Below are 17,788 nucleotides of genomic sequence, written 5' to 3'. Positions count from 1 at the left end.
GGCCTTATATTTTTCAATCAACCCGCATTCCGCGAAGACCCGCCCTACTCTGCCTCTGATTGGCTCTAACCCTGATATTCATACCCGATCCTACCAACTAAACCAACGAGGGCAACGAGTACTAGCCAATCAGAGGTATAGTAGGGCGGGTCGTCGCGGAATGCGGGTGGGAAAAAATACGGCAGCTGTCTGCCCCGTCCCCTCCATTGTTTGAGGTTTCGGTGAAGGGATTGACAGATACCGCATGTACCACTGGAATAATACTGATATAGGGTAAGATTGATGATATTTAAACATATTATTTAACTTCTATAACGCTATAATGCTCCGCTTGTGAAGGATGCTGCCTGTTTGAACCCGCGATGGCACTGTATTAGCTCGGCCATGAAAACATATCTAACGTTAGCGAGATTACTTCACAAAAATAATATTAGATTAAATCAAATATCAGATTTTGTTTAAAAACTGACAGCTAGCTCACCTACTGACCTGTAGGTTTAGCTCATGTGACGGTATCTGTAAGGGCAACGGATTCATCACTGGCTTATGTTAGCCTTTATGTCAATAAATTGCATAACAGTGGCTATAGCTTACACACAGAACAACAATCCTGTACAGTTACTTAAATGCAGCATATTGACTCTTGAGCTCTTCAAAAATGACTATAACTTAACCTAAAGATGTTTACTTTTTTGTAACTTAGGCACATACTTTGGCACATAGGTTAGATGATCCACGAAGCATCACTTGATTTTAGCACAACATCGATCTGTAACATTAATCCCTCTTTAGCTCACCAAGGTTGAAGATGAGGCGCAAACATTTTCTATGATTGTACATTTTAATCAAAATAACTGCCTCTCCCGTGCATTGAAGTCATGCCAGATTGGAGAGTAGCTCCCGATGATTACTTTAAATGTCTTAAGTCCTGTTTTACCAGTTCGTACGTTTGATGAGCTGTAAGTTAACCTTAAGATTGCGGTTTTTCAAACGGAAATTGGCTCAATCACTTTCTTTACAGTAGAGAAGTGGTTCCCAACCAGGATAGGATACAGAAAAAAAACAAACATATTTTGGACACACAAAATTGTGAGTTTTTTTGTCAAGCTTTCTCTTAATGTTTGCTTTATTTCTTGTGGATTACTGTGCTTACCTCCCCAAGCCTCTAAAAGTTAATCAAATACAACAAAATAAGTCATCTCTCTAGAGCTGCAAGGTTAGTCGATTAGTTGATCATGTTTAGTTGACATTTGATGATGTAACTTTGGACTGTGAGGAACTTTAACGGCAATTTTTCTCTATTTATCAAAATGATTTAACCGATGAGTCAGAACAATAATTGCTAACTTACTGGTAGACAAATCAAGCAGGTAGACTTTGCTTTATTTTAAGGGTTCACAGGCCAAAAAGGATGCTACATATTAATTGTTGTGGTTGGTAACTGCCAGTCAGGTCAGACTGAAGTATTTCACGATGTTGCATGTGGCTGATACAATTGTAATATTTAATTTGGCAAGGCACCACCAGGGATGTTTGCTAATTTTCCAGTCAGAGGTTTCTGGTTATGCAATTAAAAGTCTCTGGTCCAGTCTGTGTCACATGCCTCTTCCAGTGTACTATACAAGCCCCGAAGGCTGTGTCCAGTTTGTCAGATCTAAGATGGGCTGATGCTGTGATGCAGCACAAATAATAGGAAATGGACCCTAACGTTGTTTTTACAATTCTAGTATTTGTTCTGACTTCAGCTCGCAGGTTACTTGTGATTATGTTATTCAGATACTGATGTCTCCACAGCTGCACTTGCTGTAGGTCACTCTGGATAAGAGCATCCGCTGAATGCTTAGATCGGACATGAAGGGAGTTGAGGTCTGTAAAAAGCTGATGTAAGCAGACAGTCCCTCTGGGACAGCTGTGACAGACCAGTGTTGTGTATAATGCTGCTGCTGCCTGCGTTCCACAGAGTTATTTTCAGGGCCACAGCCCGCAATAATCTGTCAGTAACATTAAGTGGCGGTCTCCAGATTGTGGTCAGAATTGTCTTCAGGGTTAAAAACCAACGAAAGGAAATTGTGTGTGTGTGTGTGTGTGTGTGTGTGTTCAGTATGTCAACCTCAAATCTCCATTTAATTCCTGTAATCTGGCTATATATTTATATTTACAGCTAACACAGTAAGTAATGAGGATTGGTGATATAAGGACATCTCAGTTTCTCAAACTTAACCCCTCAAATCAGAACACCAGGCTGCATCTTAAACAAGAAGCTGTCTGACTGTGACAGTGTTACTCATGAGATGACTCACAGCCACTTGGTTAAGAGCAGCTCTGGCATTTTAAATTAGGGAAAAAGAAGAAGAAAGCATCTAAAAGCTGTTGCTATGATGAATAATAATAGATGCAGAATTTCTTCACCCGACTCTCGCTGATGTCAGAAGCTATTAAAGCCGTTTCATATATTATGTGCATAGATTTACATCGCCGATATCAGCCAGTCAATACCACTGTGTCATTAATGAGTCAGTACAATACATCTGCGGGGCTTCTAATGATAAGCAGCACATTTGTGTTGTAGCATAGCGTGCATCACAGTAATCTCCTTTATGGAGCAAACTGTTTCAGCTTCACTGTTATGTAAGCAGAGGATGAATGTTTCCCAAGGACCCAATCTTTCCACAGGCATGCTGCTAGAGTTATGAAGGGTGGTAGGAGGTAATACCCTGAACAGCACCTTCTATTTATGGTGTTTTCTGATATAAAGTGCCAATTTTACAGCTTTTTATTGTCACACAATAGCACAGTAACTGACTAAGGACCAGACTGTACGGCAGCACGTGGTCGAATGTCCTTCTGTTTCCCAGCTCTCTTCTGGGAGCTCATCCCTTTAAGAGAGCACATCCTGTCTCATTCTTCCAGTCACCCCTTTAAGCCCCGGAACAGTCCCTACAGATAGAGAGAGAGGGAGGCAACAGGATACGGGAGGGTTCTGTCCCCCCTCTCCACCTCCCCCTCAGCCCTCCCTTAAATCAGTATGGCATCCAAGTTACAGTATAGCAGATGGACTGCTTTGTGCTTCAATGAATATGACCTTTCATCCGTCTGAAAAACTGCCCCGGTCAGATATTCAGACAGAATAAAAAGTAGAAATCTTTTCACTTGATGAGATTTTAAGGCTTGTGGTGGCACGTCCAAGCCGAAAGAAGATAACCAGATAATCAGCAGTTAAAGAATCCAACAGAAAGCAAGACTGTGGGAGGAGTGGGCTTTTTCTTTTTCATCTTGTTTTAAATGCCAGCGAGCAAGTGGGAAGGAGAAAGACAGGAGGTTGACAGAGGGAAGCGATGAATGTTGTCAGCAGCCTGGAGTCAGAGATGCTCTACGCAGACTCACTAGTGATTAGAAACAACATTATACTCAATTAACATCCTCTTTCCTTCAGTCTGTCTCACCAGCAGATTAAAATCATACATACTCTCCGTTCATTTGGCTTCTGAACTACTTTAACATCTTTGAAGTCCAACACTTGTCTGTTCCATTGCAGGTAACGGTGTGTGTGTGTGTGTGTGTGTGTGTGTGTGTGTGTGTGTGTGTGTGTGTGTGTGGGCACCACCTGTCGTTGCAGGAGCAGGATGTGATGCCACAGCCATAGCTGCTCCCGTATTCTGTCCAGCACTGTGTTTGCGAGTGGGGGGGAAACGCCTCCCACTCTGCGGACGGGGACATGTTTGAAGTCAAACCCCGGGCGGTGGAGAAGAAAGAATCCAGCACTGAGACAGGTACGGCTTTTTTGCAGTGTCATTAATCAAATTTATTAATGGAATATCTTTATCTCAGAGGCTCCAGCATGGCGACTAAAAGCTTTTTGGAGATATTCTAATGCTGCTCTGCCAATGTCACACTGCCTTGAAGTACAGTATGCTGTGTACTTGTCTTTGGGCTTGATACTATAGTTAGGCCCATCTGTCCCAGTAAACCACATATTTGCTCAAGTGGAAGGACATCGGCTTGTACAGTGTCTGAGCCAAAAACACACACACACACACACACACACACACACACACACACACACACACACACACATATTTTTAAATGCTTCAACAGCCCACGCTTGCTTGTCACTCTAACTCACTCTTGGAGTCCATTTGAGCAGATGTACAGCATATTTGCTGCCAGTTATTTGAGTTCAGTCACAATCACTGCAGTCTGACAGCCGTCATCTCACCAGGGCTGCACTGACAAAATCAAAACATCCCTCATCATTCAAATACTTTTTTTTTTTTTTATTGTGATACCATACACTAATCTGGTAAAGCCTTGAATTTGCATGATTAAAAATATATATATATAATTAGTCAACACATGATTGACATTACAGTATTATAGCTGATCATGGCGTCATCAACTGATGAATAATTACAGAGTATAAGTCAACCACGCACTGTTAGAATAATATTAGTTGCAACTGTTGATCATGATTATTCTCTTGATTGGTTGTTTTGTCTATAAAATGTCAGAAAATAGTGAAAAATGTCCTCTGTAATTACTTACAGCTCAAGGTGATGTCTTTTAAATGTCTTGTTTTGTCCAATCAACAGTCCAAAACACAAAGATAATCAGTTTACTATCATGTATCACACAAAAAAGCTTCAAATTGGCACATTTTAGAAGCTGCAACCAGCAAATTTGACATTTTTCCATTAAAAAAAAATGACTAAAACATTTATTTGATCATGATTTAATTGGTAATTGTCATAATTCAGAGCTACACTGAAGTTAAAGGGATAGTTCAACATTTTGGGAGAAGATTGATACCACCCTCTTGTGGAAGCGACAGTCAGAGTTGAATCAACCTTCTTATCTAACTAATTTTTTCTACACATTTTACAGTTTAAAAGATCACCCATTTAATCTAAAAATATTCAGTTGATCAATATCGACAGTAATCATTGGACGCTGCACTCTAGATGATATTCTCTCTGTCCTCTGTCCCCACAGATGAGGGGCTGGGCAGCACCGGGAAGCACTACGGCTCCGGCTCACTGGGCTCTGGTTCAGCCGGCTCCGGGTCTGTCTACCTGTCAGACAGCCAGGACTGGGTGGTTTCCCCGAGCTGCTCCCCGGAGGAAGGCTCCGGCCAACACAACGCCATCTCCCCCATGCTGGCAGAGGAGACTTTCCGCTACATGAGTAAGTGTGTTTGTGTAGCTGCATTAACGGTGTCTAACCACAGTTGAATAAATAAAAATGGCTAAATGACCTCTCAGTGTAGCTTTGTTGTGTATCTCCTTTTGATTGGTCAAGCTCGCGGTGACCTCAATGGGCAGATGGTGTGCGTGTGCGCGCGTGCGTGTGTGTGCGTCTCAGCGTATTAGACACGTGAGGGATTCGATTTATTCAGCGCACATCCTCCTCTCAGAGGGATTTACAGCGGAAAATATTTGGCATGGTGTGTGTTTGTGTTTGTGTGTGTGTGTGTGTGAACCAGACAGCTCTGACACTGTGTGTGTGTGTGAGGGAGAGAGAGAGAGAGAGAGAGACAGTGAGCAAGAGGAATCCAGCGATCCAGCCAGCGTTAAGTGTAGCTGAGTTCAAAGCCGGGGCCAGAGTCACGGGACAGAGAGCGAGAGGCGGGGGGGGGGAGAGCAGAGTGGACAGACAGGGGATGAAGACAGGACAGCTGAGAGAAGAGGTGCAAAATGCCGGTTTTAAACATCTACAATGAGGAGGGTTACGATCATTTCGCTATGGAAGGTGAGCTGTGTATGTGTGTGTGTGTGTGTGTGACAGAGAGAGAGAGAGACATGTGAGCCGGTGCGACCGCAGGAGCTGCTTCAGTCATGTCTGCAAGGTCAGAATGTGACAGCGGTGAAGGGTGGAGGTGAAAGTGTGTGTGTGTGTGTGTACTGTGTGTTTGCAACCGAAAGCCTTGAAAGACAGGAAATGGGCAAGTCTGAGTGAACGCTCAAGTGTTTACATTCAAACAAGTTTGTTAACAATTGGAATGATGTCACTTCCTGTTTTTTTTTTCCTCACATATGCACAATTAGAAGTACATATTTCCTCTACATTTGTGTTCTTGTTGTTTGTTAGATTTATTCAGCATTTCCTCCTCTTTTTTTTTTTCCCCGACATTCCACGAACTCATCCTTTGTTAATGTTTGACCTATATAACTGTTGCACAGCCGCTTTTGGTTTATAGAGGAAAAACACACGCAGTACATGATAGCAATACATTTCCCGCGTGGATTATAGAAGATTTAAGCCGCCACGTTAGATGCAGAATGCATTTGTTTACATGTTCTATACTGGCTCTGTATATGTGTTGCTGCACGTGCAGGAGAAGGGGTACAGTAAGGGAGTCTGGGTTTCATGTTCCTGCTCAGTGATACATTTGCTCCACTTCTGCAGTGTAAAATTAAATGCAGCCTATTAATAGTGCCTGATGCTCTCGCAGAGGCATGTTCATATCCAAACGCCCTCTGGTTCTCCTTAAGCAAACATATATATACAGTTTATATAAGGAGATGTGGGAAAATTCCCAGAGGAGTTTGGTTTTTACATATTTAGACAATGTTGACAATGTCTAAATATTGCAGTATTCCTATATGATGATACAAGCATCTGAAGAGTGTGCCATTTTTGTGTCATGTTGTGAAATCGGAGGAATGAGCGGCCTCAGACAGACTTAAGAAATGCTGTTTGAACAGCAGAAATTAGACAGTTACACCTGTAGTTTAATGCAAATGTATATTTTCAATGTCAGTTCAGCAGTGAACCCCATACATCTCATCGCTCATGAAGTTTAAAACACACTTTTTGCAAATATTACCATATTTCACCCTCATCTAGTTGAATGAGAGTTAAACAATAATTCTTCTTGTTTTTTAAATCTGATAAAGTAGCAGCTTTGTTTGCGATTTAGGTTTTTTAATACGTAAACATATGGTTTTGTCAGCGAGAAGAGATGAGTCAGAGTGCCGACACATGGACAGAATTTAGAGGATCAAGCTAATGATGCTAATACTCTCTAGTCTGGGGGAAACTCCGGTTCTGATCTCACACGTGCGTGTCCTGCCTGATCCAACCTCACAACAACAACATCAGCAACACTGACAAGTCTGTTTTTAAAGGATTCCCAGACCTGTTGAATAACTACTGTAGACGAGGAAAAACCACTAAAACACGCCTGTCTGTGTCTGTCTTGGTGCAATGTACCAACTCTTGACCTTTGTCCCCGACTTTCATATTCTGTGAAGCAAAGCAAACTCTGTGAAGTTAATTGGTAATCCTTCACACTGTTTGTGATTCTTTCTTACATCACTTGTTACCACACAGTTATTTTAAAATTTACAGTTTGTCAAATAACTAAATGTTGTAGCTGCAGCTGGAGTTTATTGGTGCCAAAGGTCCAGCCAACCATGAATCAGACGGCCAGAGTTCAGTCACTTTAATGTGCGACTCTATAGGTGCAGAATATGATCAAACCAGACTATGGATATCATTTACACAGTGACACCATGCTTCACCCAGCAGGTAAAGGGATATCTGTGTGTGTGTGTGTGTGTGTGTGTGTGTGATAAGCATGAGCGATTATATGCATTGTGTATGTACAGTATCTGGCTTCCTGTGTGTGTGTGTGTGTGTGTAACAAAGATCACTCTCTCCAGCTGAAGTTATATTTAACTTGGTTGTTGGAGGGGGAGCGCAGCGTCCTGATCCAGAGGTCACTGTCGGCCTCAGATTACTGGATGACTGCTCTCATCCATCCGAGCAGCTGCTTCACTTCAAGCTGCCTATCTGTGCTTAATACATGTAATCCCTGCTGATATGTAGATTGTTCTTTACGCAAGAAAAAGGGAGAGAGAAATCCAGCTTGCCACTTTTCTTTAAACAGGTGGAAGGGGGAGCGGTGCAGCGCTGGTGACTCCCATTCAGGTGCTAAAAGCAGACCAAACTAATTGACATGTAGATTCTCTGACTCTCAACAAACTAATGTTTCTGTATGAAGTTGATTTATCGAAGCTTCAGCTTTCATCCTCCCGCTAAGTTCTTACCTTCTCTCTCCGCGCCGCTCCTTTCCTCTTTTTATGTCTTTCTCTTTATCCCTTTCACTCGTACACCTTTTTGAACTTTCACTCCTTTTTCTCTCTCTTCTATCTCTCACTAGCGTATCTTGCTTTGGAGCCCTCCTCTTATTCCCACCCCGGCTCTCAGAGCCTCTCCAAAGGTATCTTTTCTCTGTCTGTCTGCCTGTTCTGCTCTGTTTTTCAACTCCCTCATGTACCGTAGCTTCAGAGTGAGAGAGGGGCTTCAGACCTCCGTGTGGCTCCAAAAGCTGCACTTGAACATGGATCTGGAGCCCCTCTCTGCTTTCTGCATGTAGATCTCAACAGAGATGAAGAGTTTTGCCTAATATAGGTCTGCTGTGTGCCACTTGTAGACAGCTTGTAGTATTGTTGCATTGAATAGTGGGTGTGTGTGATTTCTTTATGACTGTACAGGGCTTTTGTGGCTCTTAATTACATTCAGACCACTAGCAACCACATCGGCATGTTGTGGAGCTCACAATTGACATCCTATGACATCAGCAGTGTTTTAGCGTCATACCTGAAATACAGTTTGACCGCATTGGTATTTTTATCAGCTGCTGATGCCATTGTGATCAAATGCGGCTGTAGTATGAAAGCAGAAGTGGCTGCTCATGTTGCTTGTGGTCAGAACATTTAATTAGCTAGTAAATGAAGCTGGCATGCTATACAGAAGTGTGTCCACTAGTTTTGCGTGATGGTGCTTTTATTTATTATTTAAAATTCTTTTGTTTTCTTGTGGAGTTCCCTGAATGCTAATTTTGCATGCACATGCCACAATGTGCATGCTAGATTGCATGTGTGTGTTTGCTTGTGTGCTGTCCTAAAAGTAAGTTTCTCTCTGGCCAGTCCTCAGTGCCGATCGCGTAGAGCAGATGACCAAGACGTACAATGACATTGAAGTGGTCACGCACCTTTTGGCCGAGGTAGGTTTCCCCTCACTTGTAATGCTTTAGTTTTCTACTGAGAAGCAGTATCTAATTGGCTGATTGACCCTGAACACCCTTTGCTCTTACTGGACAGCGGGACAGAGACTTGGAGCTGGCAGCTCGGATCGGTCAGTCGCTTCTACAGAGGAACCACCTGCTGCAGGAACGCAATGAGGCCATAGAGGAACAGCTAGCACAGGCCCTGGACCAGGTAGCTTACACATGTGCACATATGCTACTTACATATTTTTTAATTTAAATTTTAAAATTTTAAAATGTGTTAAATTCAAAAGCTTGTCTGCCAATTTGTGCCTGAGTGTGCTGATCTAAGTGGAACTAAAAGCTGGTTTAAGTATAGAAGGATCATTAAAGTAAATGCATTTAAATGCAAAAATACAACCAATGACAATGTCTCATTGGCCTAATCTACAAAAAGAAATGAAAACTGTGAGACAATTTGTTTATTTATGATTAATATATCCAAATTAGATGCATATATAACGGTGTCATCTGCAGACAACTGAACAAAACACATTTGTGGAGGATCATTAATAAAGAATATGGAAAAGTAAAGGCCCTAAAATAGATCCTTGTGGTACCCCATTCTCAATACTTAAAAATCCAGTTGACTGCAATGAAAACTGTTATGAAGCAGTTTGTTGAGATAGCAAGTAGGGCATACTGACAAACTAAATCAATAAAAATATCAACAAAAATTGCACCTGTAAATCAACGTTCAATGATGAAAATACATCATTAGTGAATTTTACAGGAGCGGTAGTAGTAGTAGAGAAATTAGAACTTAATCCAGGCTGAGATGGAGATAAAATATTGGAATCATTAATGTGCCCTGATAATTGATTAAAAATGTGCTTTTCAAACAATTCAGCAGTTGTGTAAATAATAGAAACACCCACAAAAACAATTTCTGCTTGTTTATACAGCGTACACTGTTTCTCACAATTTCCATGGTAATACGCAATTTTAAGACAGGAAATTCCATAAAAAGGGCCAAAAATGTTGAGTTTGTCTCTCTGAATCTCTTATATGACTATCAGACATCTGCAAATATCATTGTTTAACTCTCTGTGTCTCACACACATTCAGTAATAACTCTCCCCAAACCTTCCCCACCGGCCAGGTTCACCAGCTGCAGCATGAGCTCAGTAAGAAGGATGAGTTGCTGCGGATGGTGGCCAGCGCCTCCGAGGAGAGCGAGACCGACTCCAGCGTGTCCACGCCGCTGCGGCAGCCTCAGCAACCAGGGGCGGCCGCCGCTGCCGCTGCCCTCAGCCAGCTGGAGTGTCTGCAGAGCAAGCTGCAGGACTTGGAGGAGGAAAACCTGTTGCTGAGGTCTGAGGTACGAGGAACACAAAGGGTGGATGCTGGAACACTGGAGCTTCACATAACAGGAAAAAATAGGATGTAAAGCTGTTGTTACAGGAAGCTATAATAGAAGCTATAATACAGGAAGCAATAATAGAAGTGTATATGTCACAGTGGAAGTGGAAGTTAAAGGATTTAGCCTTCAGGTTAGTTTTGCTCTCATTGTCCTGATTAATAAGCTTCCTGGAGAAGTGCCTTCATGGTGAAAAGTGTGCTGACACTTGAAATAGTCACCACTTACTGTTTCCTTTCTACGTCTCCACTCCAGGCCTGCCAGCTGAAGAGAGACACCATCACCTATGAGGAGAAAGAACAGCAGCTAGTGAGCGACTGTGTCAAGGAGCTCCGTAAGTGAGACGCATATTCACACTCAAAAATTACAAACACAATGTATATTCTCATGTGTGGAATGCTCTTTTTTTTAACTTTGTGTATATGTGTGTCCTTGTCTCAGGCGAGTCCAACACGCAGATGGTGTCTCTGACAGATGAGCTGTCTCAGAAGAACGAGGAGCTGCTCAGACACCAGGAGGAGATCGCTCAGCTGCTCTCCCAGATAGTAGAGCTGCAACACAGAGTGAAGGAGGTGAGGAGAGCAGAACTAATGTGTATACGTGCATAAAAATGAAATTTATTCACTTTATTAGGGTGTAATTTCAATTCACTTGCTACATTTCCATAATCTGTCCAATACACTAACAGTGGAGTAACCCATGGCTTTCAAAAACTGAGGTTTTGACACATATCTACAATCTTAGCAACACTGATATTAATTAATTGCATATATGTCGGTATCAGTGTATATGTTAACCAATAAGTCACCAGAAATGCTAAAAATATGTTTGTGGTCATTTAGAAACAGTGAATGGTGTCACACTGACCTGAAGTCTGGCTTTGATTATCACTATTCATGTGTGAATGCATTTGTAAGTGTTACAGCAGAGTGTGTGTAAATGCTCACGTTGTGTGTTCTTGTTTCTGTACAGCTGGCTCTGGAGAAAGAGGAGCTGAGGATCCACCTGCAGGCCTCCAAAGATGCTCAGAGACAGCTCACAGCAGAGGTACAATCTCACAAAAAAAAAACACAGTTAAAATTGAATATTGAGATGTTCCAGATGTTTAAGCCCATTTACTCACATATACTATGAAGCACTGACCTTGATTTTTAAATAAATTGCTAATGACTAATTCAATTACATTTTAATAGTTTAATAAACAATTAATTACCTTTAATAACCACTATGTGTGTGTGTGCGCTGCAGCTGAACGAGTTGTCGGAGAGGAATATCGAGTGTGTAGAGATGCTCCATGAGTCCCAGGAGGAGATTAAAGAACTTCGCAGTAAAAACGCTCCATCCACCGGGATGAGAAGGCACCTTTCCTACGGCCTCTACCCCATGGTGAGAGAAACAGTCCTGAGGCACACATTCTCAACAACGTGCCTGTCAGTGTCTGTACATTTATTGATACATTTTACAGTTGCTGCCTAGTTTATCTCCTCTTGGACACAGATTTTCTACTTCACATAAAAATGGTGTTTGTATATGATGCCATTTAAACTTGTGTGTGTGTGTGTGTGTACAGGACTCCCTGGCAGCAGAGATCGAGGGCACCATGAGGAGAGAGCTGAGTGTAGATGAAGAGACAGCCTTTGAGAACCAAAGGTAAGAAACCTCAACTTCACTTCAGACTCGAGGAGGCTGAGACTGAGGAAACTAGTTCAGTCTCGGTGCTCAAGACTACAAGTTTGAAAATGAAAGAATCTGTTAGAAAGAAGTGATGTTAGCAGCCTGCTCCTCATCTCTGCTTGAAGCTAGCAGCTCCAGGCTACATTGGCTGTTACTAGGATAACTCACCCAAATCTTCAAGCAAACCATCACTGGTGGAGTTGCCTTGTGGGTAATGTGGGCTCCAGGATTTGAGAAGGAAGAGGAATGCATGGAATGAAAAAGATGATATCTCAGGATCTGACAATGTTTTTGGTTCAGTAGTCTATCTTATCTCACGGACTTTATCTCTGACCTTTTAATCTTCTCCCGCTGCAGAGATTCCCAGAAGCGAGTTTTCCAGACAGTCCGCTCGATCAACGCCTCAACATCGCGGCCAGCTTCAGCCACCCCTCCTATCCCCGGCTCAGGACAGAGCTCTCTAGTGATGACCGCACAGCCCTTCCTGTCTGCTCAGGGGTATGTTACAAACAAACTATTTGAAACCAAAGCTTTAATTTAATAGTTCAAGTTTGTGTAATTGCTCCTTTAACTTCTGCGTTCGCAGAGAGGAGGTGCGAATCGGCCAGCCGGGCTCCCCGGGTGGAAACGACCTCACCAGAGCCCTCCATCGCCTGTCGCTGCGGCGACAGAACTTCCTGTGCGAGCGGCAGTTCTTCCAAGCTGAGCGTGAGAAGAAGCTACAGGCCCTGTCAGGGGTGGAGGCGGACGGGGACGGCAGCAGCTGCGGCTCACCGATGAGCAGCGTTCTCTCCTTCTCCAACCTGTCAGAACTCTCCATCAGCTCCAGCGTTTTCAAGACCTTCCTGCCTGAGAAGCTTCAGATCGTCAAACCAATGGAAGGTAAAGTCGATCTGTCGCTTTCTTTCAGCGGAACCTCACTTATCATTCACACCTGGAAGCCCCGCAGTAAACTCACAGTACATTTTTACTGTTTATCACAAAGCAGCTTAAGTGGAGCAGCTGAAGCTATTTGACATTTGAACTGATGTGTAACTGATTAAATCTGAACCATGAAACCACTGATGTCACATGGAGTTTGCATACTGCCGTACGTAGGAATGTAGGACACCAACGGCGTTCCTCCATTAGACAAAGCTCTATCACATCAGCTCTAGGTCAGTCTCTGGTCAGTCTGTCTGACTAACTCTGGCCAAAGGAAATGATCAGACTACAGGAACTCACTGAAAATTGACATGAAATTAACATGAACATAAAATGTATAAATTCGCAGCTTCCACATATCACTTGCCACAACAGGAAAAAAACAATAGTTCACAGATGTACTAACTATAGATAAAACCTGCTTCAGTTGGTCCTAATTCGCTTGATACATTAAACAGAATAACATCCTGACATGTTTTTTCAGGCTCACTGACGCTCCATCACTGGCAGCAGCTGGCCAAACCGCACCTAGCCACCATCCTGGACCCCCACCCCGGGGTGGTGACCAAGGGTTTCCGCCCACTGGCTCAGGATGCAGTCTACCGCCTCTCTGACATGGAGGAGGACGAGGAGGTCGAAGAGTACAGAGAGAGAGGGTCCAGCGTTCTGGAGAAGGGGGCGGCAGAGCGGGGTAAAGAGGAGGAAGATGAGGAAGAGGAGGAAGGCGGGATCACCTTCAAGGTGCGCTGTTCGTCTACGCCGGAGGAGAGGAAAGACAGAAAGCATTCGGTGTCGCCGCTTCCTGCGCCTCCTCTCTCCCCCACCCTGCCGACGTCATCTGGGACACCTGCCGCCACCTGCTCGGTCAGATCAGACCCCTGCGTGACCCCCGGACCCCGCCATGTCACAGAGAAATCCAGCCTATCATCTCAACCCATTCCAGTAGTCACTACAGCAACGGTCCAATCACAGAGTCAAATTTGCACCTTGACATCAACAACAACAACAACAACATCTTCCTCTGGTAAATTTGAGTTTTAGTGGAAATGCTGTATTTTGATGAGGAGTTTTAAGATGTTTATATTTCTGCCGATTTTTACCAATGTGAGTAAGATTATATGTCTTATTTGTTGTGTGTTCAGTCCAAAACCCAGGCAAGTGTCAGAGCATCACCTTCTCCACCTACACCTTCACAACCTGCCGCATCCTGCACCCTAGTGACGTCACACAGGTCACCCCGAGGTACGTCCTCTTCAAAGGATAAGGAAGGTTTTTACAATGACAGCGGTGGCAGACCTCATTAAAATGTGTAGTCATTTTTTAAAACACAGACAAAAACAGCCTTTCATTTCTAGCCAGCATCTATTTTGCCAGTTGATTTTTGGAAAGTGAGCTGTCAATTACACGTCTTAGTAAATTAACAAACAGCTGCTGTTCAGATGTTGCCATGCTAACATGTGTCTCTCTTTGTCTCATCTCGTCCCTGTCTGCATCTTTTTCAGTTCCCAGTTGTCTCTCATGGCCAACACACCCAGCTCCATGAGGACAGGTCCCAGTACCCCCGTGACTCCCTGCAGACTGAGTCTGGGGGATTCCTTCCCCCCTCGACGCGTCTCTGCGCCTGTCAGCAGCCTCACCAAGCTGGTCCTGGAGAGGGGCATTTCTGCACAAGTCTCCACTGACACCCCACCTTCATCTCCGAGACCCACAACCCGGCAGCCCCTCTTCCACCTTCTCCCAAGCACACCTCCTAACTCCCCCTCGCACTCACCCGTTCCCTCCCCTGTGCCCATGGACACCCGCCATCACCCAGCTGACAATTTCTTAGCGTCGCGGCCGGCAGAGCTTTTCCTCCAGGACGTTTACGGGTTGAATCTGGGCCGCGCCCCACATCCTGACCTACCGAGCCCCTCCCAGGAAACCCCAGCGCTTGCCCCGCCCCCCAAGTCAGGACGACCCAGGCTCGACTCGGCCAACGTCGGCCTGGTGGAAAGGCTACGGCGGCTGGGATTCACCAAGGTGCTCCAGGGTGCAGACTCCGAGGCTCCAATGCCACGGCAGGATTCTGCCACCTTTGTGTCAGCGGGCGGAGGCAGCTTATTGGACGGCCTGAGGCGCAACCAGAGTCTCCCTGCCATGATTGGTGCTGGTGCACGAGCCGGAAAGTCAGCCGGAAACCCAACACTTCCTCCTTCTCACCCGACCTCCCTGGCCCTCCCCCCACCACCCTGGCACCGACATCTCACCTCCGTCTCCCACCACCCCCCGCCTGGTTCAGCTAAACGCTGATTGAAAATGAAAAGGGGGATAGACTCCAGAACATGAACCTCCTCCTTCTACGCCTCCTTTACACCTCCATCCCCTTCTTCCCTCCCTCATCTCTCCTCCTTTCTGCCTTTGGAGAGAGTTGTCAGGGGATCCGGTGGGCAGAAAAATCCCTCCTTTTTATGACTTCATTTTAAAGCACAATTTAATTGAACTGACTGTTTTTAGCGATACCGCAGTGTCTACGTGTGTAGGTGTTTGCTAGTTATTAAGGCCTTAGCTTGCCTCTAAGTGGGTTATTCAGCTCTCAGTACATTCTGGTAGTGTATGAATCTTTTGGTTCAGTAGTTTTGCCGTGAGGCTCTGGATGTTCCGGCACAGGTAGAGGAGATGGAGAGATGGCAACATGTAAGTGGACGAAGGTATGCGGATGTGGATTAGAAAAGAACAGAGTTAAGAAAAAAGGCATGAAAGGCAGTAAAAGCATGGTCTCTGCGTGTTTATTCATGTCAGAAGAGAAAGTAAGTGGAGGAAGGTAAAGCTGAAGAAAGAAAGGCCGAGCATCCAGAGTCTTGCTATTTCAAGGGCTTGTTCTGCAGTGGGTTGGGAAGGTAATCATGGTAGCCGACCGTGCCCGCAACACAGTGGATGGTTTAGTGTAAGATGAAGTGCTAGCTGGCTAGTCCTACAACAACACACAGCATACTGCCAGGCTAACCTTGTAGTCAGACCATTCCCCTAACATGCCAGTATTAATATTCTAATGATTTTTACAGTAGAGCATTGTTGCACGGGTGTCCATGTGCTGTTCCCCTCCCCGCCTCCTGCAAGCGTCTACGTCTGCATGACATGTCCAAAGCCACCTGCGAGTCGCCTACAGGTCCCAGCATGCACCTGTCGGCAGACGGGCGGGGCCAGGCTGAAGGCGAGGTCAGAACCAAATCAGACGCTGGGAAAATAGGTCTGCCTTTTCCTTCAGGTCCTTGTTTTTTGTGTGTTTTTAATGGTCAGAGGCCTTAAGTAGAAGCCAGCACTGTTCTGATTTGTGTTCAAATGTTTGTATATATTAGTTGCACTCAGTGGGATTTGAAAGTTTTTTGAGGATCACCGCTTGGTTGAAAATTTCACCACATTGAGAGGCTCAGTGGGCCTTTAAAAGAAAAACAGCAATTGTGTCATTTAAATTTCAGCCACCATGCTTATCTCAGGCCCATGATGGATGTTCAGGTTCAGTCCGTTAAGAGGGAAAACCACTGGCACATTATTTTAGTTGTATATCACATCCAGGTTTATTATAAGTTTTCTATGTTTAAAATTTGTCTCGGGGCTATTTCAGAGTGTGGTATTCCTGTAGGAAAGTTCATACTACAGGCACCTTTTAAAATATAAGGAAGCTTAGATCTTTGTGCTTGATCCCTGTGACCTTTCAACCTTCAGTGCTGCTGTCCTTAACATCCGTCACTCCAACCACACTCCCCCACAGTTACTGCACTTTTACTTTCATATTTACCCTTTGTTTTACAGACATCACTATTTGAAGTATATAGATTCTAACATTCTAATATTAATGAGAAATTAAGTTTAGTCAAATGTGTGCCTGTTATTCAAGGCTTTAGTAACAACGTCAACTAACATTTTGTCATAAGATTTTAATATATATGTAGCATTTGCAGTTTTTTTTTTTTTCCTTTGCAGATATTGAAACCCACAAAAGGGAATCCAAATCTGTTAATCAAGCCAAAAGTATTATTTTTTATTTTTAAAGAAATTGAATAATCTGGCTTACAAATGTGTATACGTGATGCATTTTGTGGTTTATAACATATGTAACAATTTAAGAAGAGCTTCATTTTAATGTTTGTAGGATTGGAGAGAAGAAGAAGGAAGGAAGGCACATTCAGACTGTTAATATCTTTAGTTGTAGTTGTCAGATCCACTCCGCTCCTGTAAAGCCCTGTGCTCTTTGATGTCACATGGTTATGAGTTATGCAGAAGGAGGTTCAGGTTTGGATAAAATATAAAATGTCCTGTGACTTCTTCATGCCTCCCCTCTAAGATCATGATCCTCTGTAAACTACTCATGGCTATTATTCAGTTGCCTCTTTTTTTAAAATAAAGCGATGGAAAATGACTGACTCGCTGGTTTATTATTGCTCATACTTGTTGGAAGAACTTGTGCAGAATGTCTTGACCCAAAAATGGTTTGTAAGATGTCAGACACACAAAAAAAGGTCAGAACTGAATTTTAATACATGACTGGGAATAGTCTTAATCGTTTTATATAAAAAAGTTTTTGGTCTTAAACTGAGACTATTTACTATATTCAGACCATGACACTCCAACTTGAAAGTAAAAACTCATGTCTACTTGTATGTACTATGGGACACAGTGTTTGGTGATGAAAAAAGACATTTCTGGCTTTCTGGAACAGGTTTTCAAATATATTCAAATTTATAACAGTACAGTTTAACACCTACAACCATGCTAACAGTTCTGTGAGACTGTAATGCACATGC

At 43.6% G+C, this 17,788-nt stretch overlaps 1 protein-coding gene across 6 annotated transcripts; it reads left to right on the top strand.

The window, feature by feature from the left end:
* The first annotated feature begins 155 nt into the window (after positions 1–155).
* On the top strand, positions 156–17,403 carry trak2 (trafficking protein, kinesin binding 2). Of its 6 annotated transcripts, none has more exons than XM_044344580.1 (17): positions 156–273; positions 3,617–3,770; positions 4,990–5,181; positions 8,162–8,221; positions 8,931–9,007; positions 9,105–9,221; positions 10,152–10,370; positions 10,665–10,743; positions 10,851–10,981; positions 11,382–11,456; positions 11,658–11,795; positions 11,980–12,059; positions 12,441–12,581; positions 12,670–12,965; positions 13,492–14,031; positions 14,150–14,249; positions 14,510–17,403. In XM_044344580.1, exons 2-17 carry the CDS (start codon positions 3,716–3,718, stop codon positions 15,294–15,296), a joined length of 3,087 nt encoding a protein of 1,028 aa, XP_044200515.1. In that variant the 5' UTR covers positions 156–273; positions 3,617–3,715; the 3' UTR covers positions 15,297–17,403. The 6 variants fall into 6 exon arrangements, with proteins under 6 accessions (XP_044200515.1, XP_044200518.1, XP_044200517.1 ...); XM_044344582.1 differs by having other exon boundaries at positions 169–273; positions 3,536–3,770; XM_044344583.1 differs by lacking the exon at positions 8,162–8,221.
* Positions 17,404–17,788: the final 385 nt, after the last annotated feature.

Source organism: Thunnus albacares, chromosome 24 (genome assembly GCF_914725855.1).
Source record: "Thunnus albacares chromosome 24, fThuAlb1.1, whole genome shotgun sequence".
NCBI lineage: Eukaryota > Metazoa > Chordata > Actinopteri > Scombriformes > Scombridae > Thunnus > Thunnus albacares.
Note: the sequence above shows the minus strand (reverse complement) of the source record. Positions and strands in the feature narration are given on the sequence as shown.

Bases quoted from the DNA above. Each gene is read 5' to 3' on its own strand.
- trak2 (XM_044344580.1), top strand. From the start codon at position 3,716: ATGTTTGAAGTCAAACCCCGGGCGGTGGAGAAGAAAGAATCCAGCACT. The intron at 11,796-11,979 runs GTGAGAGAAACA...GTGTGTGTACAG, and splicing joins CCTACGGCCTCTACCCCATG to GACTCCCTGGCAGCAGAGAT. The intron at 12,582-12,669 runs GTATGTTACAAA...CTGCGTTCGCAG, and splicing joins CCCTTCCTGTCTGCTCAGGG to AGAGGAGGTGCGAATCGGCC.